Below are 27,198 nucleotides of genomic sequence, written 5' to 3' on the forward strand. Positions count from 1 at the left end.
CAAGGGTTTCAGTAAGAAAATTGGAATGAATTTTCTTTTTATTTCTCTCTATTTCTTGCTATCCCAGTTAAATTACAGCTAAGTCCACCCAGAGAAGCTGAAAGACGTCGTAAGCAGCTCTAGAGCACTCTTCAAACTCTGTCCTATGGAGATAAAAACTTAGGCAAGACCTGGATTTCCCAACAGAATAAACATCTAATCAGAGAAAAGAGGGGACCTGTGTGTGTGTGTGTGTGCGCGCGCGCCCATGTTTATATGTGCATGTGTGTATATATATATGTGTGTGCATATCTGTGAGTGCCCTTTCCTTTTCACTCAAACCTGAAATATTCAGATCATCTTGTTGCTATCTGAAGGCCACTACTCCCCCTTCAGTCCTATGGGTTCGGAGAAGGTATCTTCAAGGAAGATGAACCAGAAGTATCCTCCACTCCTACATCCAAGGCTGTCCATTAATCTTCTTTGTGCTGAAAACATTCTTTTTTTTTTTTTTAACTTCCTTGATTTCTCAGATGTATGTTAATTAGGCAAGAAAATGTCAAGAATATTTGTGTTTGTACATGGACTGCTACAAAGATATATTCAAATAAAATTCTCCATGAAATTTTTGATTTGTGGGATTAATGAGATGGTTCTGTCAATAAAGTGCTTTCTGTGTAAGCCTGAGGCCCTAAGTTCAGACGGCCTGCACCCATAGAGAAAGCTAGATGAAACAGTGCATGTCTATACCATGGTTCTGAGATTGTAGACACAGTGTAGCCAAATGGATGAGTGGCAGATTCAGTGAGAGACTCTCTATCAAAAAGCAGGGTGGGGTGTGATTGGGGTTTGGCAACATGACCATTGTCTATGTACATAACACACATACACACACACCAAAAAAATATTTTACATTCATATAGGAAGATGAAGTTTCATTGAATAGTTAAATTAATGAATCAAAGATGATAATAGCTGACAATTAAAAATAATAATATCAAATTTTTACTCTTATAATCTTAGGGGTTTTCCCAGCATGATCCAATTATTATCAACCCATGATATCACCATGAAGAGTTGTAATGAGAGATTGCTTTGCTCATAGCCAGCTGAAGGTCAATTTTTATGTTCAGACAGCCTTCTTCTGGAGCCAGTCACTGACTTCTGGATAAGCAGGTCTGCTGTGCACACTTCTGGTTCTCCAATAAGTGGTGGAGCAGAAGTAATTTGGTCAAGTCATCAAAGTTGATCCTAGGATGAAAAATCTATGAAGGACATGCTCTCTTCTTCCAGGAAATAGCTAAGACCTGCCCTCAGCTACCTAGGAAGTAGAAATGTGTGCATCGGGAGCCAGCTGTTGAAGAGGCTGCTGTTTCTCCTGGGCAGAGGATGTGTCCTATGGGGTAGGAGCACCATGCTCCTTCTTCATTCGGATCTTCCCAACCCCCCTCCCCAGTGGTAGGTGCAAACTCTGCTGTGTTCCTGCACAAGTACACAAAGGCTTGTCAGATGGTTGTGGCTTGATGCTGTTCCTGTGTGGCCCAGAGCAAGGTGTGGGAGGCTGCTCTAGGTGCCTGCTCATGTTACTGCTAACAGGCATGTTCTAGGCATCACAGATAAAACTGGCTTTTAAAAGCAGCTTTCTATAGTTGAGACAATTGCTTAGCACACGTGAGACCCTGGATTACATTTCTTATACTAATAGAAACTGGCTCATAGGCAAAAACTAAAATGTCAACTAACTACTTGACTAGAAGTATCTTGTTTGAATAGATGATGTAAATTGAAACTGAGGATCCTCTAACAATTCCAAAATGGAACAGCAGCTTCCTTTCTGCTGGGATTAGACAGCTTAGAGCACCAGGATTCTTGGTTCTTGTGTGCCCTGCAGGACCCAGCACAGTTCTTTGCTCATGGAGCAACCCTCTACGCCCACCCCCCACCCCAGGAGACTTCAATTCTCCATTAACAGGTCTGCCATCTAACTGGGCACATTCTACTTGGCTGCCAGTGGGACTTGCATGAAGCTGTCCTCAGACTTACAGAATGTCTCCTCAGGCCCTTCAGAGTAAACACAGGCTTTTCCCTTGAGTGAAGAAATGCATCATCAATGAAATATCAAGTTATAGTGTTTCACAGGCAGAGGATAAGGCCAGGAGATCCCAGAAGACCTCCTTATTCAGACACCATTAATACAAACCTCTAAATCAAGGGCAGATCCAAGTCTTTTCAGGCCTCATCTGGGGTCACATAAGTGAAGAGTTCTGAGCCTGAAGTTCCATCGGTTTTGTGGTACCCTCACCTCTGCCCTTACCTAGGGCATTGCATTTCAGAGTGTGTGCCAAGCCTCTCCTACAGCAAGATGGCTCCTCCCTGAGCAGCAGACTGAGGAAGGGCTTGAGTTTTTGAGTCAGAAAAGTCTAGTCTCAAACACTTGTCCCACTGTTTATTTGCTCTGGGCTCTTGAGAAAAAATAAACAAAACTCAAAATGTTCCCTAAGAAGAGTGCATGTCAGGTGTGTGTGTGTGTGTGTGTGTGTGTGTGTGTGTGTGTGTGTGTGTGTGTGATGGGAATTACAAGACACCATGATATGGCTTTGCCATATTCCCAACCCATGACACTATTTAGATAGCACAGTCTAGGGAATAAAGTCAGATGTTTAGGCCAGTATTCTTGAAGAGAATGCTGGGTTCCAGTGTTTCTCTTCTTTCTCACTATCTCTCTCCCAGGAGCCATGGAGTGAGCAGCTTCACTGCACACTACCACTGTGATATACTGCCTCATTATAGGCCCAAAGGAGACAGAGTCAAGCAGCCGTTGGAGAGAAGCTTCTGAAACCTTGAACCAAATTTCAATAAACCTTTCCTTCCCGGTATCTCAGACATTTTTTTCACAGTGCTGGAATGCTGACTACCATAAAGACAGGGTGCACTGTATCTAACACGTATGGAAAGGTCGCATCCTATTCACTTAGTGGATGCAAGTCTTATGTGCCTTCCCATTCACCGGTCTCCACTGGAATTTGGTGTATGTGATTTGCCTTATAAGCAAGTTAGTTACTAGTGTTAGCATTCAACAAGTAAATGGCTTGCAAGCCTGCACTCAAGGTGGTATAACTATAGACACAAGACACAAAATGGTGTGGAATAGTGCTTGTTTTTCTGTGTTAGTGCAGCCAACCAAGGATATAGCATTTACTGATTCAGCGTGAAGTCATTCCACAGTGGCAGCAGAGGAGCCAGCCAATAGCAAAGCTTCTGGTGCCTGAGATGTAACCCCTCCCTCCAGCATCTATCCCAAGCCTGTGACCCAGATGAGAAATATACAATCTCGAAAATTAAGACAAAATATTCAGTTTATTTGGTTTATTGGACTAGTCACATTGGACTAAAATGTTGACATTCATTTGCATAATGTAAAAATATACTTTAAATAAGAATACTCACACTTTACAATGTTAAAATATATATACATATATATATATATATATGAAAGATTCATGAAGGAATTTGGAATAAAACATACACAGTATGCTGTTTTAATATAGAAACACTTTAAAGAAACTAGTTTCATTAATTACAAAGGTAGCATTACCAAGAATTTACAAACGTTTCCATTTCCTTGAAGGTCACACTTCTCATCCTTTGGGATGTACAGAAATTATGTGGTTTACACAGTTCTGTCCACATTTAAAACATTGTGTTTTAAATGTTTTAAGCATAGCATGTACAGTACACAGTGTTTCCATAGGAACATAACAGAAACTGTCACTAGTGGTCTGCTGTCGGGCGGCTCTGAGTAAATCAGCCATCTGTGAGACACTAGTCCAGTGTATTGCTGTAATATTAAAGTTGTTATAGTCACCCAAGATACAATTAATTAAACTTACACTAGAGTCTACCAACCAAGGCTCAAAGAGGTACCATATAATACACACCACTATATACACAGATCAGGGCTTCTGAGTTGAAGGAAGAGCACATGCTTAAATCAGAACCAAGAACAGGAATTTTGGGTTACTATCTTGTGAGGGCTATTTTTTTTAAATGCCCATCAAAGTGCAAAGTGAATGGAACTGTCACCATAAATGATCCTTCTCTGAGCTCACAACTCCCTTCTGTCCAGTCCCACCACCTGAGAAATGAGAACTTTGGGCTCTGGGACATGCCAGAGTAGCTTCACAAAGAGGGCCATGGCTGCAACATTCCTGTGTCACTACAGACCAACCAACCCCCTAAAAAAATGGGTAAAATTCACTATCTGGAGCTGCTGTGTAGGGTCTGCAAAACCAACATCCAGGAGAGAAAATATCCATCCTACTTTGTTGCCAACAAAGCCATCCATCAGCCATATTCCAGGGTTGGTGGCCCACGAACAATATTGAAATAGCCAGCCAGAGCTCCGAGGTCAATGTAGAGGGAACGCTGCCTCCTGAGTGCTTCAGACTCCTCGGTGCTGCCTGTGCATGATGAATCTGCAGAAGCAACATGGAAACAATGGGGAAATGATATAAATGACTGGACAGTCCAGCATGTAACAGCCCCATGTCCCTTCTGCTAAGGAACAACCCTGTGGAGCTCAAGAGACAGTCCCCAGCTGTGGCTCTGATGACTCTGACACAGATGGCCTTAAGAACTTTCTAGGCTACTTATGGAATAACAGGGTTCAAGGGAGTCAATGAAGACAAGAAATGGGGTAGAAACTCTGGCATATTTATCAGTACCTCGTTTCCCCCACTAGATACAGTGAAATTAGACAGGTGTAAAGAAAGACAGGCACTCCAGGCTTGACCTCTGACTTTGGGCCTATGTGAGTGAATAGAAGAAGCCTTCTCCAGGTTCAGGAGGTGGGCATGGAATACACCAGCCCTCCCAGGTGGGAGGGATTCATAGCCGACATGGAGACTTCAAGCAGAAGACAAAAAAAGCAAGGTGGCATCAGACCTAGTTACTTTCTCACCACATGGAGCCAAGGATGAATTACCCAGAAGCCCACCTAGCAGGCCGCCACTTTCCATTTGTTTCTAAAGTCAAAGTTTAAGCTCTGTTTTGAATAATGCAAATCAGAGGCAGCATCCAATGACTGTGTTACCTCAGTTCACACTGAAACTGGCTAGAATTCTGGTGATGCGTGAGCTGATCCAAAGTGTTGCCTGGAAACTGTTTTCTTCAGTTTCTCAGAAGATACTGCATGATCCTCAGGAAGGCACCCCCCTTTCTGTTTTGTTTAGGTAAGGGATCACTGTTTTGTGCTATCATCTGGGCAATCTTCCTGTCTTAAATTCTAGAGATGTGCCTGGTTCCTCAGTGTGTGTGTGTGTGTTGAACATGTGTGTGTTGAGCGTGTGCATATGTGTATTTTGTGGGTGATGGAACTCAGACCTTGTACATGCCAGGCAAATGTTCTGTCTCCAAGTTACAGTTCCAGCATCTGTTTTACATTTTATTACAAGATATTTCATTCATCCAGATATTTATTTCATTATATCTCACTAAGCTGCCCAGGGTAGCCTTGAACTCAAACTCCATAATCCAGGCAGGCCTTGATCTTGTGGCCCTCCTGTCTGTGTCACCATGCCCAACTTCTCCTTTTGAGACAAAGCCTCAAGTAATTGATGCTGACCTTGAACTTCTAACTGCCCTATCCTAGATTACAGGCATGTGTCTTCATGCCTGATCTTCATTCCCCCCACTACCCAGTAAGACACACACACACACACACACACACACACACACACACACAAACACACTATACATGCAAGTACTTCCATGACCCACATCAGAGCTTTGTTATGGACAGGAGGAGAGAGAGAGGCCAGTGGCTCCACACCCACAGGCATACACCCACACGAACATAGCAGAGTGTCCTACCAGCAATGTTCTCAGGAAGTTCTAGCTCCTTCCTGCTCAGCAGTCTCTTCCGTTCAAAGAGGGCAGAGTCCAGACTCTGACATCGTGGTTGGTCCTCTCTTGGAGGATTCAGGGCTTCATGTTTCAGTAGGTCTGCTGCTTTGGGGCGGTGGTTGGGGTTCCTTTCCAGGGCGGCTTCTATCAGCTCCCTCATGCCTGGGCTACAGTCACCAGCAATATCTTCCAGGGGAGGTGCCTGCTTGTGAATCTGCCAACAAACCAGCTCTGTAAGCATGGATGAAGTAGAGACGGACCTTCTGCAGTAAAGGCTGAGGAGAGACCTGTGCCCCACTGCATGATTTAGCAAATACTCTCCAACTTCCTAGGGGTGGTTAAACCAGCTTTGGCTTAAAGCTGGGTTTAAATTAGCTGTGACAGCTTCTTGTGGGGGTCCAGAGGTGGCTGCAGCAACAGGAAAATCCCTGCATCTGCCTCCTCCCATGCTCTGTTCTATGCCAGGCTGTTCAGCAAAGCAAAGGGAGGTTGGGGGGAACAGAAAGCAATAACGCTGTATTTTCTTCTTGTAAAAAGAACTGACAGAGTTGTCAGAATCTGATGCTTCTAAGTGTGTCATATCACACAATGGGGTAGCATGTAAATTTCAGTCAGTTTGCATTCGAACAGCCTTTCATGTCAATAATGGAATTGACAGCCACCTCTCCTGGTCAAAATTCTCCCATCTCTTTGGTATGAGGTGGTGGGAGTCACTGCACGCAGCCCAGCTGACTCTCACTTACTATGTACAGGTAGGAGGGATAGGCCGATCGAGGGTAGCGCTTCACCCAGGGTGGGGTGCCTGTCTGCATGTGGATGAGCGTGGCCCCAAGACTGTAGATGTCTGCTTTTGTGGAATGGCCCCTACACAGAATGACCTCGGGGCTCATGTATATCTGAAAAAGACAAGGAAAGCTTCATTTATCTGCCCTTCTTCTCCCTGTCCAGTTCTAGAAGCCGCTTCTTTGCCTCTGTGGTATTTGCTGCATGCCCTGGCTTTCAGAGAGAATGCTACTGCAGTATCTATCCTTCAAGCCAAGGAAAATGCCAACACGTTCTCTGGAGTCAGAACGATTTGGATGTAGCCATCACTGCAGTATGACAAAGAACAGCCCTTTCCCTGGACTGAACACACAACAGATCTGATGCCAAAGGTCTAGATTTCTGAACCTACTGACTTCTACTGGTCTGAGTCCTATAGATGTTCATCAGTTACATGCAACTGTCTATTAAAACACCAATTATTTTAGACTTAGCTGAGACTACACCTATATTTCTCCCATTTATCATTTAATTGCCAAATGGTGGCAGAATCCTCAGGGTTTTTACACCAGTGGATTAGAAGCAAAAAACCTACAAACATAAACTATATACCTGCCAAGTATCCCATCGGCTAAATAGCATATGCCTGATACAGCAAGAGTGTGCACATTCTGAGCCTGAAACAAAAGGAATGCCACAAGCTCAAGGATAGCCTGGGCTACAGACTGAGACCTTGTTCCCCCCAAAATAATTGAGATAAAAAATAAACATAATACAGCATAATTTGCATTTGATTTTTCAAGTTGATGCTGAGAAAGTAGGGATAGTTTCTCTAAATTTCACTAAATTTAAGATGAAAAGGTAAAAGAAAACTCTGGTCACCAATAATCTGTAGTTAGGTCTGTCACAGACACAGAGTGTGGGTCTGTCACAGACACAGAGTATAGGGCTGTCACAGACATAGACTGTAGGGCTGTCATAGAGTGTAGGGCTGTCACAGACACAGAGTGTAGAGCTGTCACAGACACAAAGCACTAGTGTTCTAATTAACAATACAGGTTGCATAACTAATTTAAAGACACAAAGCCCTCCAAAATGAAAGCTTTTGAGCTGGATGATGTCACGAGTGGAAAATTCCACATCTGCCCTCATCTGACCGGCCACAGTGAGAACACAGCCACACTGAGAATAGCCTAAGTGTCCTTCAGGTTAACGAACCCAGTGTCTCTACTTGGGTCCCATCCTCAGGATAGCTCACAACACCACCAACACATAAAGGCTCTAAAATCCAACAACAAAAAAGATTAAGTGAAGGAATGGGGGGAGGAGAAGAAAACAGAAAGTAAGGGAAAGGGAAGGAAGAGGAGACAGGGCGAGGAGGGGAGAGGTCAGGAAGGGCAGGCTCAAACTCCAGATCCCAAGGCCTTCAGAGACGAAGTTCAACCTGTCTTTTGCTTTAAAACGTTTTTATGCTGTTGTGTGAAGACGGGGAAAGGGTTTGTGTTCTCAGAATTCATTTCTGAGTAAAGGACTAGAAAAGCAGCTTACAAAAACGGGGAAATTGCCCAGTTTCCACATCTTAGTGGGCTCAACTCCTTCCTAAAACACACTTCCTTCTGCCCACAGCAAGCCGGCTGTAGCCGAGCTCTGCATTCACCAACTTTCCCTGCAGATAATGCACACAGAAGGTGTCTCTTCACTTTTTAAATAAACACAATCTCAATCTCAGAATTAAAAATTAAATAGTCAACTTTGTACCCCGTGATCAACAAGGAGTTACACATGTACAGCTTACCAAGAAGAGTGGGCTTACTGTTGAAACTTACCATAAACAAATACAGTTAAGAAAGAAATGATACGTGTTTACTGTCCATGGCGCATGCCTGCCTCCTCTCCCTCTGTCATACAGAGCAGGGACGAAGAAAATGTATACATGGGCAGTATCACGGCTCTCTATGCCCACATGCCCAGCCTGTGATTGGAGCTGGCAGTGTCAGTCCGCCATAGTGAGCTGAGTGCAAGCCCTCTGGCACACAGCCAGGAGCTTCCAGCTCAGTGTTTCTTCCTCCTCAAGCTCCCGAAAGAACCAGAACAGGCAGGTCAGAAAGGTCTATCTTTGGGCTGGCTGCCTGGAAGGCTTGGGTCAGGACCAACAGCACTGGTCCCGGAGTTGTCTAACCCCCTCCCCCACAAAGAATGAGTAAAGTGCAGGGGAATTTGAAGTCAGAACTGAAGCCTTGTGCTTTGTAGCAAGGAAAAGAGGCTGCCATGGAATCCCTGCATGAACATGTGTGTACATGATCATTATATGTTATCTTACAGAAGTTAATGCTAGACTTAGAAGAAAGTAAGAACTATAAAAATCAAAAACAAAAAAGAACAAATTAATTCTAGTATGTTATTTATATTTCCTCCCCCCCCCTTCTGAACCATCTAACTAAAAACCGATAAATATACACCAGATTAACTTTGGGTATATATGACATGTGTAAATCTCAAGTTACTGTCTAACACTCTGAATATGAATGGAGAGGGGGGAGTGGGAAAGAGAGAGAGAGACAGACAGAGAGAGGGAAAAGGAGAGGAAGAGGGAGAGGGAAGGGACAGGGACAGGGAGAGGGAGAGGGAGGGGGAAGGAGAGGGGGAGAGGGAGGCGGTGCTATCCAGAGGTGCAGTCTGTAGTTGTGAACTGTACTGCAGAACGCTGAAACAGACCTTGTCTTCCAAGCAGTGGAGTGAGCACATGTTCTAATGGAATTAAACCTGCCCGCCTGCCTGGCTAGTAATATCTAATTTGTTCTTTCATACAGGGAGTAAAAGCAGACTGCTGAACATTTGCATCAGGACTTAATTGTGCACATTGGTCACAATCGGACTTCCATAAGTGAGCACTGTGCAGACCGACCGTACAAGGGAGAAAATTGATGGGGCAGATATAAGAAGACACCAGGACCAGTTTTATACTGAATACCTGGAAATTAGCATTGGCTGAAAATACTTCATCTAAGTACTACTCAGGAGCTAGATGGGTGTGATATACGCAAGGGGAAGGGGCAAGAGGATATTGAGTGCAAGGCCAGCCCTAGGCTCTACAGTGCATCTGAGGCCAGCCTGAGCTATCCCAAACTCAAGTAAGAAGAGACTCTATTAATGATGGAGATCTGTGACTCTACACTCAACTATCCTGTTGGAGAATCCCAGACACCCAAGATTTTTCCCAACATTGCATAATTTCAACTTGACTGCACTGCCAGGAAGCAAAAGGTATTTTTTTTCTCTAATACCATAAATAGTTTTGTTTCTCAAACTGGTTCCAGGGAAAAGGGTGGGATGTCCCAGAACTGCACTCCTGACTAATGCCAAAAAGTGCTGAGACACCTTCCTAAGACAACGTCCTGAGCATTGAGTTTGATCAGACTTTCTACTGTGGCAAAACTCTCTTAAAGAAGCGAGAAACAAACATTCTTTAATTTAAAAGAGGCTTATGGAGCTAGAGGCTGAGGCAGGAGGTTCATGAGTTCCAGGAGGTCAGCCAGGGCTGTATAGTGAGGCCTGACTCGCAGAAATTAAAACCAAAGAATCACAGGAGCTTATTTAGACCCAGTGAGCTTCGACTGGCAGACCAGTTACATTTTATCACTACAGATTCACACAGGGTGTGCCTGAGCTCAGGACTCCAAGCCTAAGCTCTCCTAGGAGGAAAGGCAGGCAGGCCTTGGTGGCCAGTCCTCAGCAGATGCTAACAGCCAGGGCAGGGAAGACGTACTGAACCAAGAGTTGCAGTAGTCTTCATAATTTGATATATAATGATGTGGTAGTTCTGTTTAAAACGTTACCCAGAATTTAGAGCCCGAATCCTCAGAAATTAAGAAACTAAATCCTTATTCTCCAAGACTTGAAGCTCAGGCTCTGCCAGTGATTGGGTCATGCCAGGCACCGTGTCACAATCTCTCCATTGTCTTCTTAGAAAACAGAATGACAGTGCTCACCTATCTGCTAAAATAACAGTATCTACACACAATCATTTTAAGGAAGAAATAGTTCATTTAAAGTATTAAGCGAACTGTAATTTGACTATTGTTTTCCAATAGTTTTAAAGATGAATTCTGAGTATCCCTTACCTGAAAAGTATAGAACCAAAACTATCTCAGATTTGGGAGCTCATAGTTTGGAATATTCAATATATTTGTGGGCTTTTTTTTTTCACCTTACCTGTCTGTCTGTCTGTCTGTCTGTCTATCTATTTATGCAACACTGCACATGTGACACTTCCTACCTTGAACTAGGATCTCTTATTCATAGCCCTGTGTTCCAGACTACTCTCTTGAGAGCTTTGGGGGAGACTCCTGTCTACTTGGATGGACACACAGTCATACTGGGACTACCACACTGGGCTTTATGTGGGTTCTCAGGATTTGAACTCAGGTCCTCAGGCTTGTGTAGCAAACACTTTACTCAGCGACCTCTCTCTAGCTCTTGCCTAGCTTTCTAGACTTTGGGGTTAGGAACGCTCAATTGGTCCTCTGTTTTGGCACTGGATTGCCTGTAAGTGCTTTGTGTTGTATATATAAACATAGTAATAAACAATGTCTATAAATATAACCATGCATATTTAAAGTCTTAATATATAAATAGTAAAAGGGTAAAAAGTAAAATGAGTTTGTTCTGCTGACAACGATCATTCAGTGTTGTCATTTTGCCCCCTTCCCTGCTGTTTGCCACAGCCTTTCCAGATCATCACTTTTCTTCTTAACAAAACAGTAACAATTTTCACACCAATACAATTAATTACCTCTGTTCCCCGGAGGTCCTTGGGAAGATAGACATCTTCAGTCATTTGAACACTCAGGCCAAAATCTACCAAAACAGCTTTTGTAGACATGAATACAATGTTGCTAGCTGCAACGAGAGGGGTTTTTAACGTGAGTTAACGCACTCTAACCCAACAGGAAAACCTCAAGTGGAGCAGTGAGTTCCAATCAGAACAGAAAGAAATGCTTCTGATAATGACACAGGCAGTTCAGCCCAGAAGAGACAAGCAGGGGAGGGGCCAGGTGGAAACCACCAGAGGCCTGTCGGGAACCCACCTAGTGAGGCTGGAGAGAGGGGCTACAGCCATCAGGGAAGCTCAAGGCTTTGGCTTCGAAGTCTAAGATAATGCATCTACTACCAAGCCAGAGTTGTTTAAAAAAAAAAAAGTGTTTTTTTTCTGATTAAAGCTGTTTGTCCAATTCAGCATTAGATGTTAAGATTTATAGCGAGTCTCTCTGATTTATTTCTATACTAAATCTGAGTTCTAACAATTTGTTTTTTTAGGATATTGTTTAATGAACTGTTGCCAAATTATGGCTCTCTCTCTCTCTCTCTCTCTCTCTCTCTCTCTCTCTCTCTCTCTCTCTCTCTCTCTCTCTGTGTGTATCAAACCCAGGGCCTCATACGGGCTAAGCAGGAGTTCTACCACTGAGCTACGCCCTGAGTGCTGAATTGTTTTTAAATCATAATACAAGGACAGAGGCAGCACACCCAACATCTGGTCGTAATCCTTGTATCAGTTTCCAGTCCTCAGCCTCCCTTCTGACTGCTAACAGTTTTAGCAATCCGGCTTCCTTCCTGGAGCCCCTTCAGGAGGAGCACAGAAAAGGAATCTGTCCGCAAGAGCTGCCTGCAGCTGAGTACCTTTGGGTTAAAGCCTCTCACTTGCCCCATTAAACAGCAACAAGGCAGAGCCGACTACTCACGTTTAATATCGTGGTGGATCACTTTCTTGGAGTGCAGAAAATCAAGTCCCTTGAGAACGTGCTTCGTCACCCAAATAATTTCAAATTCTCTCATGGGCCCACAGCTCTCCAGCTTCTCCAGAACAGACCCTCCCTCGCCTGCTTCCATGAAGAGATGGACAGTATCGCCCCATAGGACGGCACCATATAATTCAGCAATGTTCTCATGCCGGAAGCAGGCCTGGATTTCCACATCCGATGGCTTAAACTGATCTACAGGGATCTAGCAACACAAAAACAGGGGCAAGAGTCTAAACAACCTGAGGACAATAAAACGAACAAACGACAGACAATACGGATCAACCAGAAAACCAGAAGCCAAAATAACACAAGGACACTTTGGTGTGTATGACAGGGCACTGTGGTGTCAAGAAATGTTTACCACAGACCCACTTCTACATCATGTCATCTTTAGATATGAACTTTCATGACATTAAAAAACAAGGCAAGGAAAAACTCACTTCATTTAGAGTCTAGGAATCCAAGCAAGGTTTCAAAATACTGACTGAGCTAAGAATTTCCTGTGACCGATACCATTCAGCTCCATGGCCCCTAGAACACTGTGTTTTCCAATATTTCACCTAACTGTGTGATAATATGAAGTCGATGAATCATAATGAAAGATCAAGTTAAAGACAACACATTGTTGTCTCATGGGTAGTTTGGGAGAGACTGAAACATGGCATCTGGCAACTATTCTTTATTTTGCTTTTTTGCTAAATCAAGAGTGGACACAGGGGCCAGGGATGCAGCCTAGTGGTCAAGAACTTTCTGTGGATAAGTGAGATCCTGGGCTCGATTCCAAGCACCGCAAAAGGAGTAGACAATAATATTTAACTTCATTGTACTTTAAAATGATGTCAAACCCAGTGACCTGCCCACTGTCACTGCAGATGCAATTCCCAACTAAAACAAAAATGCCAGACTCCACCAGGAATCCCCTGACTCTTTGCAGTCACAATGTTTCAAGGGTCCCCTATGATCACAGCATCTAGCAGATGAATTTGTGGTTCTGTTTTTGTTCCTAATACAAATAAAAGCTCATATACCAGACCTTTTTCTGCACCCAGCTCTCTGAGTTTAAGGGATCTGTGATGCCCCCACACTACTTTAGCTGTAAGCCATTCATTCTCTTTGTGAGCCAGTGTTCTAGAGCACAGACATTCACCTGTCAGTACCTGCACAGTTCTCAGAATGCTACTTCAGCTAACAGTGCTGAAATGAACATCCCAGAATAGTCCCACAAATGGGTACACCTCTGGGTGTCATTAAGCAGTGAGTTACTGGGCCACTCCAGATGTGTACATTCTCAGCTGCCAGTCTGCCCAGCAGTCCTCTGATGTATCAATACATTAATTTTAAACAGTCATTGCTTAATAAGAGATAGTGTCATATCAGCAATTGGTACAACTGAATTCTGCAGTCATCTTCCTAGTCTCTGCTGCCTGCCATGAACCCCTCCCCAGGGGACAGTAGCCAGTATCTTCCATCTCAGGCTCCTACTACTCCCATCTAAGGAAGATGGTATTATCCAAGCCACTGCAAAGCACACCAAAACGTTCTTTTAATTAGATTACAAGCTAAAAGATACCTAAGTAGAGATGTAGGAGCTGAAATGGTCCCAGGCCACAAGCTACTCCAGAAATGACAGATACTTTGCGATTGGAACCTTAGGTAAGACCCAGTGTGAGGGTAAATAACCCTAAGCCAGGGAGTCAGACACACAGTATGGCTGCACACACCAGTTTGCACGCCATTCTCTTCTTCGTCTTCATGTCTTGCGCTAAGTACACTTTTCCAAAGGCCCCCCGAGGAACAAAACCAGAGCCGATGTTCCTATATGTCAGCTTCCATGGGACAAGGAGAACATCCGAGTCGATTTGGTAGCGACCATTCTGGGGACTGATTACCTGTAAGGAAATACAGATGCTGAAGTGAGGCCCACTCAGTAGAGACTATTTTAGAAACATTCTTATACACAGCCCTTCGATGCAGTGGTTCCTTGTGTAATTCTGACATTGCAGGCTATATTTAGAACTTGAGCAAGCCAGAGAAAGCTTGTAACAGACACAAGTTCCTGGTCCAACCTGCTCATGTTTCCAAATGCTTGTGAGTAGTTAGCTGCCAAATAGAAGTTGAAAAATTATTTATCTAAGGAGTCTGACGACAGTGACCCAAAGACTGAAAACGAAGGCTGCACCCCAGCCTGGAGGTTGACTTGATTCTATTAAAATGTGCTAACCTGTTTGTCTGCCTAGCTGTTACTCACCAGGCATGCACACAGAGAGCGCGTGGAAATTAACTGAGGCTCGGAGAGGACTGAGGAACCAGTGATACCAGTCATGAGCTGACAATGCCATATAAATAAGGAAGGGCAGAGTTGTTTCTCTTTGGCTCCCTTGCTTAATTTAATGCGTGCCTACTATGTGCCCTGGGATGGGCTTGCTGAGGAGGCAGCCATGAGCAGAGATAGGTGGGCCCAGACCTCAAAGGGTTCATGAGCAAAACCCTTTAGAATCAGGTCTTTCAGAACAAGTGGATTGGGGCTGGGAGTGTGGCTCAGTGGTAAAGCACCTGCCTAGTTCTCAGAAGGTCCTGGGACTGGCATCCAGCACTGCATACATAAACAACAAATAAAACATGCTTTGGCACACACAAAGAACAAGAACAAAATCGGCTCCATCCAAACATCAAGAGCTATATCCTGAGAGCAATGTGGGATGAGAGGATGTCCACCCAAGTCCACCGTGGTGGGACGCTCCAGAAACACCAGCACTGAGAAGGCAGAGGCAAGAGAGGGGTGAGGGCTAGGCCAGTCAGGGCTACATGAGAAGAACACTAAACAAATAAATGAAAAGTGAACACCCTAACTCAAATAAAATGATAGTCCATGGGAAACACACCTGGAACACGTGTTTTAAAAATGTCTAAAGCAGTGGCTCGCAGCCTTCCCGATGCTGTGACCCTTTAATACAGTTCCTCAGGTTGTGGGGACCCCCAGCCATAAAATTACTTCATTGCTACTTCATGACTGTAATTTCGCTACTGTTGTAATTATAATATAAACAGCTAATCTGCAGGATATCTGATATTCAACCCCTGTGGGCTTGTGACCTACAGGTTGAGAACCACTGATCTAAACTGTTCTGAGGGATAGTCTCCTAAAATGCCAGCTGCTTCCTCGATGTGAGTAATATTATGGCCTGAGATATCACTCCAGGACTTAGGAGTGAAAGAGTATTGAGCTGCCTTAAGAGCTGAGGAGAATGAGGAGTCTAGCCTAAGCCTAGCCTAAGCCTAAACCTAGCCCATGAAAGAACAAGCACTTGATGCAACTGTAGATCCCACTAGATGTCCCCTCGCCACTAGAGGTGGACCAAGGGCTGCTCACTCAACCCCCATCATGGCAAATTTAGCTTCACAGCCCACAAATGTGTGCTCATGTGTGCTCACTGTTCACCAGGGAAGGAAGTGACGAATAACCCAACACTTGGATATGCAAAGTTAGTGTTAAATGGATATTAAAACTTAATGTTTACAGGGTGCTTTTGCTGGGGTGTAACCCTGTACAGGTTCTTCAAAGAAATAAATAGAGACCATGCTCTTATCTCGTTTAAAATACTGCCTCTTGTGACTGTGACCTCACTGCTGAGGACATTGTGGTGGTGGTCTCTTCCACATTGAAACAGAGCTAGGGCCCTAGCAACACTTGATTGGGGTCCTCTTCCTTCTTGTCACCACAGAATGTTCTAGTTAACCATCTCAGGGTTTAACCCATGTTTGTGAAAGTTTGGCTTCATACCAAACTTAAGTATGTTATGAACCACCTCCCCCACACCCCCTTATTCTATGCAAGGTGACATAGGGAAGGACCGGCCAAAGGACCGGCCACTACACTCTGAGAGCTAAGTAACCTATGCTTACTTAGCTGTTTTGCATTATCTCATTAAAGTCTACAGCCAGCCTGAGCTACATTCTATTGTTCTTTCCATTGTGTAGCTGAGGCTGGCTCCAAAGGATGAAGCAACTCTCCAACTGATGCCAGAATTAGGTTTTGCACTTGGTTCTGCCTAACCCCACAGCCAGAGCACCCACTCTTTCTGTAAGAGCCTTTGGGGTTCCAGAAGGCTGTAATTAAAGCCACGCTACGGTGCAGAGTCACTTCTTCAAAGCTGCCTGAACTCAACCAGTGAGGCCCAAGTCCCAGCCAAGGAGCAATTCACAGTGTTTCTAGCTCTCTCCCTAACTCCAGGTCTTTCCTTCACGGGTTTGATATGGATTTTTATCTTTAATTTCCTCTTTATAGGGCTCCAAACAACCTTACAGAAGCCTGTGCTTTTATTTCTGCCAGTCCTCCAACTTACCAAAGTCACTTTCCAGGACAGACACTTGACATATGCCACCTATTCTCTCATCCAGATTACTTTTCTCTATACACCACACAGGGGGCAGTACCTGAGAACATTCCTTAGGTATTTTATTGAGTGAGCTATGTGACCCAGTTTCTTTGAAGTAGGAGTGGTCTTCAGCTAAATCCATGGAAACAGATTAGCTAAAACAAAGGCTAAGCTATATCTCTCCTACCCTCCTGAGGACATAAGTGGATCGCCATGTTCAGGTTCTGGTTAGTAAGACAGGTAGTAAGAATTTCCATTTCAAATGCAAACTACATGCCAGGTTCTGAATTCAGAACTCTTGACCATCGTGGCATTTCATCATACATTCTTACAGGAGTTGGGAGGGGGCACAGAGTAGAATCTAAGGTAAGGGGGCGTCAGAGATGTATTTGGTTGTATCTAAGAAGAAACTTTCTTATAGTCACAACTTGACAAATGGGGCACTGAACGTGGTATGTGATGGCTCTTCCTAATTGTTCTGGAACAACAAATCAGAATATTCTGCCAGTATTGTGAACTGCCTGGTTCAAACACCAAGTGGAGGGTTGGACTCCTCAACCCCATGAGGGTCATCATTCTGAATGCCACACCAGTAACTGTGAGCAAAGGAATCTAAGGGGAGGTGCGCTTTGTGGGGCGAGGGCGGGGGAGGGGACTCCATATACAATGCTCAGGGTTGAATGCCTGGGGACTCATTTTTAGTTGACTCCAGATCACGTATGAAGTGGTTACAAAACACTTTGCACTCTGACACAGAGCAGTTCCTAGGCTAGTCTCTTCTTTCCTTGGGTTCTGTTGGATACTAGTGCAATCTTTAACATAATGTTATTTTAAAGGAAGTATCGTGCATGTAAGTACACCCGGGGAGAACCAGCCCACATGCCCATGCTTTGGGTTATTGTTTTGATCTGTTTTTCTCCGTCCTGTCTAATTAACTCTGCAGTACTCTGCGTGCTGGCAGCCGGAACACAGCAGGCCTCTATGCCTGTGAACCTTTGAACATGCTGTTCCTTCATAGAAAACTCTTCATTTAGACGGCTCCAATGTGATGTTTACACCTTGGCATGGGTACCAGTCCTTCTTGCAAGCCTGTGCTGACATCCTTTTCCCTTCCCCCTCCTCACACCCAAGGCTGTGAGAAATCTTGTCAGAGTGCAGGTACGCAGTGGCCGAGTGTGTGCTGTTATATTACCTGTTCACCTGCCTCCTGCAGCATTAGACAGTGAGCTCCCTGTGGCACAAACTACCAGAACGCTATCCAGCACCTGGGATAGCCAGATACACCATGGCTGTCCAGGTATGCCTAGCAAGTGAACACGTAGGTAAAGAAAGGTCTATCCCTAGGTAGGAAGCTTTTATGGACACATATGGACCCAACCTAGGTGGCAGCTAATTCTCTAATGCAGAGAGATAAGAAACAGCAAAACTAACACAGTGCACACAGCTCTGCTAAGTCCGTAGGTGAAGGATGAGAGGAAAAAAAAAAAAAAAACCTTCTTGATTAGATGATAGATGGTTCCACAGAGGCGCCATGCCAGAGTCAATGGGGTTAAAAGCCATGCCTATGACCATTGTGTCAGACCAGCTCTGACCAAAGACTACTGCATAGGCAATGACTTATGAGGCACACAGGTGTGACAGATTGCCACCAACTACAGGAAACAGTTTCATTTTTAATGCCAGTACCAGGAAAGTCAAACACAGTCCTGAGAGGCCCAGCCCCCAGGTCTAATAAAGACGGCTCCACTCACCCATGAGCTATACTGTTTCCTATCATCCCATTCTTTCTGGTCTTCTTGCCTTATATTTTATATTCTTCGGCATTAAAAGAAAATACAAGTGCTTTTTGAGGTTATTAGGAGCCATGTCTTTATGGAATCTTTGATTGGTAAGTTTCTTTTTAGTTTGGATTTGCTTATATATTGAGCATGGGCTCTTTAGTGAGGAATGACAACCGTTCGGTTGCACCTTTGCTGGTCAAGTTTGTCCATCCCTCTGATAACTGTGGTCTCCCACTCTTCCTGCAGTAGCTCTTCTGGTTCTACTCCCAAAGAGAGGCAAGAAACCACTTTCTGGGAGTCTCTAAAACATCCCAGTACTCCCTGTGTACAGAGAAAGTGCACCCAAGTCTCTATATAACTATATAGAGGGCAAGGACGATTAGTTTATCCCGTTATCAAATACTCGAGAAAAGGAAGGAAGTGCACACACTGCCTTTGTCACGTCCACGTGTGTTATTTTGAAGCACACACTAGTTTCACCCTGGCTGAAAAAATCAGGTATGGCTACTGCTTCAAATGATGAACTCCCATTTATAGAATGAAGTCACATCCTACAGACAAAGCGTTTAGTCCACTGTTAAATGCAGCCTGGTAGACCCACAGCAAAGGAAGTCACACCCCTATGCAGAATGTGAGCTTGCTTCTTACTGAGCCACACACAGTTGACAAACAACTCGCTTCATAGCTGACCTAAATCACTGTGCTATTTTTCATTAAATAAATGAGACAATTAAGACAATTATTACTATTGCTGTGTCCTTTGTCCCAACTTGGGCCCTTTGGGAACAGCTCCCCCAGTGCGAGCCATGCTGCCATTTGTACACACCAAGCAAGAGAGCCATCTCTACCAACAGGCACGTTTGTAACTCACCGCCTACTCTTTTGCCAACTGTCCTTTTTACAAAATTAGATCACCTTTTAACCATCGCCCACATATTCACCTCTGACACAATAAGGACATGACAGAATGCCAGCCACACCTAAACACTCCACCTGACCAACTACTGTGGCAACAAAGACTTGTCACAATATTTTTGGATTGTCTGCATACTTGGGATGACTAAGCAACTCCATCACTGTGGGTCATCACCACTTAAAGAGAGTGAATCTTCGGGTAGCTATTTGTCACCTGTAAGCTGGAGTTTTACCAGAACCAAATTTAACCAAAGATGGTAAGAGGAGAAAATAATTCCATTTTCTAAATTATTAAGACCCTTGTTTCTTGGCTGATGAACTCCAATTAAAACCCTATCTTTCATATATATATATATATATATATATATATATATATATATATATATATAGTGAGCCTTTAAGTGAATTGTCAAAATAAATCTGTAAGGGTTGAGGGTATAGTTAGGGGTTTATGCCCTATAGTAAACAAAGGATATTCCTAACTGCTTCTTCATGGGATCACTACTAAATTATAGGCCCCTACAATGGAACCTGCATGAAGCTCTCCTTCCCATTTTTAAGAAAAAGGTGATTCTTACCAGTAACCACATTCTTTAAGACTTGTATCTGGCAGCCATTCTAAGTCAAGTTCAATGCCACTGTGCACTCAGTGAAGCATGCCAGCAAAGCTGAACATACTGCACTCAAATGACGAGAAGAAACATACCATATTTAATAAAATCCCAGATTCTTGTGGTCGACGTCCATAAAAATGCTTTGTCGTATTGGAGATATGGTTTGCAAATGCAAGCAGATCCTCCACGGTCCCGTATCTGACAGAGGACAGCCAGGGTACCTCCTGGCCACTCCGAAGCAGTGACTCTGAGCATTCCTTGTTTTGATTGCTGTCTGGACACATGGTCATCAGGCTGGGCTCATACACTGCTGGCTCTTCACTTGCATAAAGGTTCTCCATTATGTCTATGACTTCCGACACGTTTAAATGCTTAATTAATAAATCAATCTCTTCTTTCTCGTCACTTCCAGTGCTCATGTACTCCATCACTGTGGTGCCTGCTGGGAGTCTACAGAAGGAAACACAAACACTTCTTCACTATAATGTGTTTGCATTGGAGACCAAAGAGCCTGGGGATCTGCTGCCCTATGCCTCCGATCATACAGAGGATTCTTCTTTACGCACACATGTGAATCTAAGTGGACAGTGCCAAGTTCAAAGGGACCTTAGATAATCTTTAGCCCAGCTCACTTTGCAGGGGAAACCGGAGATGCTGGGGCTTGGGAGGCACTCACTGTGGCATCCGCTTTAGCCACTGAAAACGAACTTTCACTAAACACAAACACAGCAGGGAGCAGTCCGGGTCTCTCTGAAGATTGAGGTTCCTGCTTTTTTATAATTACTGACTTCGCACACATTCCACAGCCCCCAAGATCACTGTGGCTTTAAAGAAAAAAGTGACTTGAAAGAAAAAGAACCACTTGACTAAAATTCAGGAACTAACTTGGCTAACAAGCTAAGTCCCAAGAGAGAAGAAAGCATGTAAAACAGAGTTTAATCAGAATGTATGAAATGGTAAGAAGTTAAGTTTGTGGGGAAAGCTGGTGGGAAGAAAAGAAGCCGCTCTGTAGAAGGGGGCAGGATCTGGGATCCTAGAGGTGCCAAAGATAAACAAGTATCAGAAAGGTGACTCATTGACCTGTGAGTCACAGCTCCCTCCTGACACCTACATTTCTTTTTTAAATAGCACAAAGCACACATCTTGAGGGTCTCAGAAAACTAATTTAATACCTAGATCATCGGACCTGGAGAGGCTTTAGTAGGAGAAAGAGCCCAGGAAAACCAAACCTGCTATAAGCAAGCCACAGGTGAAGTTCAACTGACTTCACCAGCCAAAGTGACACTTTAGTCCCACACGATCAGGTGCTACACTTAGGAAATGTAGATGACAAAAAGAAGTCAAGTGAGCCAATTAAAAAGTGGCAATAAAAAGTAATGCTGTCCTTCTGGGTCCCAAGATAACTCTGTTCTGCCACAAATGAGAGGAAAAAAAAAAAAAGAGCACCTAAGAGATGTAAGCAAATCTCAAAGCCTGTCAGACTTAAGCCTCTCTGGAAGACATGCCAGGTTCGTAAAAGCACAGAAACTTGGCAAGTACTTTAGTGCTGGGGGTGTGGAGGCAGGCGGCTCCGGAGAGCTCACTGGCCAGCAACTCTAACTGAACCCAGGAGCTCTAGGTTTCATAAAAGACCATCCTCAAAAAGTAAGCTGAGAAGGACAGAAACTGTTGACTTCTAGCCTCCACATGTACCAGCACACACATGCACTATGCATGTACACCTGTATGTACACGTGCATACATTACACCAATATGCACACACAAAGCAACCAAGTATTACTCCACCAAAGACATACACCTGTATCAACTTGGAGCTTCAGTCCAAAGTTCCTGGAAATTTCCACCAGGGGCATCTGCACATATGATCAAGTCATGTGCTTCTGATGTACAAATGGTGACTGAAGAAGGCATCTGGCATCCATCCCACATTAAAATACTCCTGTCCTTATGCCCGAATCTCACCGAATCTCAATCTTTGAGATGGTTGGACAAATATCTCAATCTCTCTATACCTTGATTTCCCTCAGCTGCAAGGCGGAGATAATAACAGCACCTACCATCCAATTAAAGAAGCGCCCGTCTGAAAGCTACCAGTGTCTGGCCTGTAGTAAGTTAAGCTGAGCAAAGCACTAGGATGTGGACCCAGGTCGGCGAACACCATGCCAACCTCCTTTCTCATCTGAGAGTCCGATTTGACTCCCTATTCCCCAGACTGGTAAGATTTTAAAGATTGTGTCTATGCTGAAGCAAAGAGGGAACGCCTTCCCAGACAGAGAAGTCCGCTGATGCTTGCTATCACCACCCTTAAATCTAGACCATGGTCCACACAATGCCTTCCCAGACATCTCGAAAGCACATGGATGAGGAAGATTGTGATTCAAGCCCCCGGGTTCCACAGGAAGCCTTGTAAGCCTACAGGACAATCTTCAATGTCAGTTTCGCACAGCTGTTAGTTGCAGTTTCTGCAACTGTAGAATTTACTAGGAAAACAGAAGTTAAAAATCATTTGGCTTTAAGGACCCCTGGGTAAACTGAATTAGCAAATAAATGACCTGACCAAAAAATAAAGTTCATGATTCAAGAAAGATGGGGGAGGGGGGACCCAAACAGTTCCAAGTTATGGCACTGTTCTAGAAAAGAGTTTGGGGTTTTAAACCTGCAGAAAGCCTTGAACAAATCGTGTGCTCTTATATATAGGCTTCACTTAAAGCCTAAGAAATCACACACACATACATACATACACACCAAATGGACACACACACACACACACAGGGCTATATGGGAACAAGACATAGAGTGGGGGAGGACATGGAGATAGAGGGGGTTTAACTCTGAAACTTTCTGTAGAGCTTGCTCAATTCCTGAGAGGCTCTTGTCACAAAGACCTGCTGCCCAGCAACCCAGATGCCCCAACAGCCTCTGGAACATGAAAAGGTCCCGTGCCCTCCTGGCTCAACTAAGCAGACCACATACCAGCTAATCGTTTCAGAGCTACACAAGCCCAGCGCCCTTTTTGTGCATGGTGAAGGCACTCCAGTTTAGTGACAAACACGCTCCGCTTAAAATGCTTAAAATCCCGGACTCAGGTAAAATCCTCACCTTGCAGGATGCAGATAGTACAGTTTTAGAGATAGTTATTCCAAATGCAGTCAGAGACTGGGTTTTGTTTTGTTTTTTTTGTTTTTTTTTTTTGTTTTTTTTTGTAATTACATTTCAAAACCTTAACTAGAAATTAACTTAGAACTATTTTTAGAACTATTTTAGAAAAGCAGCTATAAAAATCAAAAGCAGGAATGCATGGCTCTCGGCTGTTAACATCCATCCACACAAACGAACCTCGAGTTGCCCAGCAAGTAAATGCAGACTACAAACAGTCTTGATATTCTGCCTGGCAATGGGGGATGATGCCTGTGTTAGTTCCCATTTTAAAAAGGGATTTTCCCCCATTGAAACAACCCTTGCTCCTTCGGACATATCTCTTAATATATTTTTCTTTTGAAAAAGTCCCAGAAACATGCTTTCTAGCCCTGCAGAATCAAATCCACTCTTGTTAAAAACTTCAAGATGTCTTAAGTCTCCTGTTTCTATTCTCCCATAGAATAAAGTCTTTAAGTGCCAGAACACACAAGCCTCAATCCATCAAAGTTGGGGGCCTCAGCAGAAGTTATAACGCTAAGCAAGTTTGTTGACTTTACCTATTCCCCCCTTCCCCTCTCCATTTTATCAAAAAACTAATTTTGTTTTCCTTCTGGACACAAATATAGTTCCCACAACTCCCTCTCGACCCACTTGGCCCCTTAAGACAAGCAAGCTTTGCTTATGGTAAAAGAAGCCCAGCAACTGAGTGACCTCAGTAGGGTCCTTCAGACTCCAAGTTGCACTCACCCAGGCTCAGCAACCAGAGTGCAGCCGTCAAGGCAGCGTCCCCCGTAGGAGACGCGGTGACTGCGGGTGCTGGGTGCTCGCGTCCCCCGCCACAGCCCAGGCCGGCACTGACTGGTCACCCGGGATCCGGGAAGAAGGAGGAAGGGGGAGGAGCAGTGAGTGAGTCCACACCTCCCCGCGGCCTTGCGCAAGGTGCTTTCCAGCTGTACCTGCGTGCAGCGGGCCATCCGAGTGTCCCCCAGTGGGAGGCACGCTCCGTTTCTGAGTGGGAACCCCCGGGCATCCAAGTGGGACGCCCCAGAAACACACTCAGGGCATCCCAAACCCTGTTACCTGAGTGTTCCGTGTGCCCGCCCAGAACTCGGGCTAGGTGGGCAGCGGGTGGGCAGCCTACGGGAGCCAGGGGTGCGAGCGTCCCGAGGGCGGGCGGCAGACCGGAGGCCGGGCGCTCTGCAGGGAGAGGACCCGTGCGCTGCGAGCCCCTGTCTCTCGGCGTCTGAACCGGTCCCGGGGCGGCGCAGCCGACGCCAGCCTCCTCCCCGCCTTTTCCATTTCCCCTTTCTCTCCGTAAACAGAAAGGGCCTGCTGGCTGGCCCAGGACACGGGAGCCCCCGCGCTGGGAAATTCCGCCCTCCCACCCAAGGGCCCCGGGGCGCAGGGTGGAGATGGAGGCGGGACCGGGCGGAGCGGCGGTGAGGATCCACCCCGCCCCGGGCTTGTGCTGCCAATTTGTGGCCAGTGCGCGACCTCCCGGCCGGAGTTTGTGGTTCCAGATCCTCTCTAGGACCTGCCCAGAGTACGAGCTCTCTTAGTCGCTGCCATAGGCTTGCAAGCACCCAGGATCGGTCTCGCCCTGACTCAGTTCAGATGCATGGGCTGTACTTTAAAGTTTCGGCAAAAGTCGCCTGCGGTATTCTCTGCGGAGCACAACTAGTTTTGATATTTAGTCTGCTGGAACCAGTTGTTCGATCACACAGCTCCACTATTAAAGCTGCCTGCTAGAATCCCTCTGGCCCTTAGGTCCAGGTATTAATCTAGGGGTTTGCTTCTCTGTTAGAAAGTTTACTGAAGGTGAGACCCAAAGACAGTTCTAGGAGGAAAGCTCCTCCAAGAACTCCATAGACCGCTTATCCTGCTCCTCCCTTCAAGTGCTCCCCCTCCCTCCAGATGCACCCCCGACCCCCGACACGCATCGAATCAAAGACCTACCAGCAGCCAGGTACTTTGCAAGATCCCAGAGAACAAGAGAGGTCTAATGTCCATCCCACTGACGAGACCTGGGGGTCCTAGGTTAAGTTGTGAAGTCAGCGCCCCCATAACTGAGTTGCTCGGTCTGCTCTTTACAGTCCCCAGCCTCATCGTTATTACCAGGTTCAACACACCCCTTAAGATGATCTTTCCACGATCCTTCTGTGGAAAATGCATTGCCTTTCAAGGATATCCTAAGAAAACTTCTGGCAGAGGTAGGACAGAAAGCTGGGGTGAGGAACGGAGGAGCCCGCGTTATAGAACCTTAAGGTGCATACTAGCAAGACTAGATTTACTTGGCGAGGAAAGTCGCCTGGCTGTTTGCAATTACTTTAAATGTGAGAGCCCGTGTGTGACTTGACTTACTTTGGTGGTTACAGGAATCTCTGTAGCTCCCCTTCTGGACGACTTGACCTCTCTGTTCTCACAGAGAGAAGCTAGCATAGCCCTCACCAACCAAGCAGCCTGGGAATTGGCAAAAGCTGGCTGCTCTGGGCTGTCCCAGGGCCTCACTCCTTGGATTTTAGAACTGGTCAGAGAGCTGATCATTTCAGTCTCTATTGAAACTAAAAGTACTGTTAGCCTTTAGATTTTCTGCGGAAACTCAGATTAGTACGGAGTTTGCCTCTACCTGCTACGTGAGATTCGTCTCTCCCTTGTATGCAGACTTAGATAATAAAAGATGGGCTTATAAACACTTTAAAAATAGAATCATGAAACCACACCCACCTTGCCCCGCCCCCTTGGATGAGCTCATTCCACCGCGGTATTTTTGGGAAGTGAGCCTCTGAGTTCCCTGCAGAAGGCTCCCCAGTACAGCTGTACCGTAATGAACTAGATGTTTTTGCTATAAGCAGCCGCTGATTTTATGTTGCGGGTGAATTAGAAAAGTGACTTTCAGACATTTTATATTTTGTTTTTTTGAGACAAGGCTTTTCTGTGCAACCCTGGCTGGAACTCACTCTGTAGCCTAGGCTAGCCTCGAACTAAGAAACTTGCTTCCCAAGTGCTAGGGTTAAAAGTATGCATCACTATACCTGACAACTTTCAGACATTTTTTAAAAAGTCTAATGAAACAATGAAATTAGCAACCTCTAACGGACTGAAAAGAGAATACGACCTCAGAGAAGGAAGATTGCTTGCTCTTACTGAATTTCTTTTCAGACCCATGTTAGCAAAGTGAGTGTGTGTGTGTGTGTGTGTGTGTGTGCGCGCGCGCGCTAATATGTTAATGAAAGAAAAAAGAAAGACTACAGGATTTTAAAAATGCAAGTCAAACTGTTTTAACAAGGTAATAGTTTTACATTTGTTACCTGCCTGTGTGTCTAGCTCCGTCACTGATGGTTCCTGTCAGAAGTGTGACGAGATCATTGCTGGAACATCTTAATAATAAATCAACTGCTTCAACATAGAACAACATAGAAAAAAGTTATACTCACAAACTAAGCTCAACTTCCTGTTCATCTAAAGTATCTTATTTAAAGCTTCTTAAAAACCAAGCATTTAATTTTTCCTCAATATCTCGTGTTTTTTTATAGACCTAACCAGAATTTTGAACCATTGCTTCCTATCAGAATGTATATAATCATCTTCCAATCTCTTCTAGTTTATTTTATTGCATGGCTTCGCTTCTTAACACCTCCCCATCACTCTCACAAGGAGTGAGGCAGGTGACTTGGACAAAGCAGGCCTGGCATGTGAGAGAAACGAGTTGGGGTCCATCAAGATGGCTCAGTGAGTAAAGGCACTTGCCTTGCAGCAAAAGCTGAAGACCCTGCTTCAATCCCTGGGCTATACATGGCAGAAGGAGAAAACAGACTCCCTCAAGTGTGCTCTGACCTCTAAACCTTGGCCATGATACATGTGTACACATAAACACAATAATAATGACAATAATAACATTTAAATAAAAAAGAAAGTTAGCCAGCTAGTGAAG

At 44.7% G+C, this 27,198-nt stretch overlaps 1 protein-coding gene across 3 annotated transcripts; it reads right to left on the reverse strand.

Moving 5' to 3' along the window:
• Positions 1-3,317: 3,317 nt before the first annotated feature.
• Map3k8 (mitogen-activated protein kinase kinase kinase 8) lies at positions 3,318-25,906 on the reverse strand. Of its 3 annotated transcripts, none has more exons than XM_076939605.1 (8): positions 25,629-25,906; positions 20,222-20,579; positions 14,165-14,332; positions 12,384-12,645; positions 11,438-11,544; positions 6,627-6,779; positions 5,851-6,097; positions 3,318-4,454 (listed from the first exon to the last, which is right to left on the reverse strand). In XM_076939605.1, exons 2-8 carry the CDS (start codon positions 20,555-20,557, stop codon positions 4,324-4,326), a joined length of 1,404 nt encoding a protein of 467 aa, XP_076795720.1. In that variant the 5' UTR covers positions 20,558-20,579; positions 25,629-25,906; the 3' UTR covers positions 3,318-4,323. The 3 variants fall into 3 exon arrangements, with proteins under 3 accessions (XP_076795720.1, XP_034367038.1, XP_034367037.2); XM_034511147.2 differs by lacking the exon at positions 25,629-25,906 and adding an exon at positions 24,348-24,657; XM_034511146.2 differs by lacking the exon at positions 25,629-25,906 and adding an exon at positions 24,015-24,313.
• Positions 25,907-27,198: the final 1,292 nt, after the last annotated feature.

Source organism: Arvicanthis niloticus, chromosome 8 (assembly GCF_011762505.2).
Source record: "Arvicanthis niloticus isolate mArvNil1 chromosome 8, mArvNil1.pat.X, whole genome shotgun sequence".
NCBI lineage: Eukaryota > Metazoa > Chordata > Mammalia > Rodentia > Muridae > Arvicanthis > Arvicanthis niloticus.

Excerpts from the sequence above, each read along its gene's own strand:
- Map3k8 (XM_034511146.2), bottom strand. The coding sequence starts at position 24,241 with ATGGCCCGCTGCACGCAGGTACAGCTGGAAAGCACCTTGCGCAAGGCC. Across the intron at positions 14,333-20,221 it reads CTGGGATTTTATTAAATATG|GTAATCAGTCCCCAGAATGG; the intron begins GTATGTTTCTTC and ends ATTTCCTTACAG. Across the intron at positions 6,780-11,437 it reads AGGACCTCCGGGGAACAGAG|ATATACATGAGCCCCGAGGT; the intron begins GTAATTAATTGT and ends TGTCTTTTTCAG.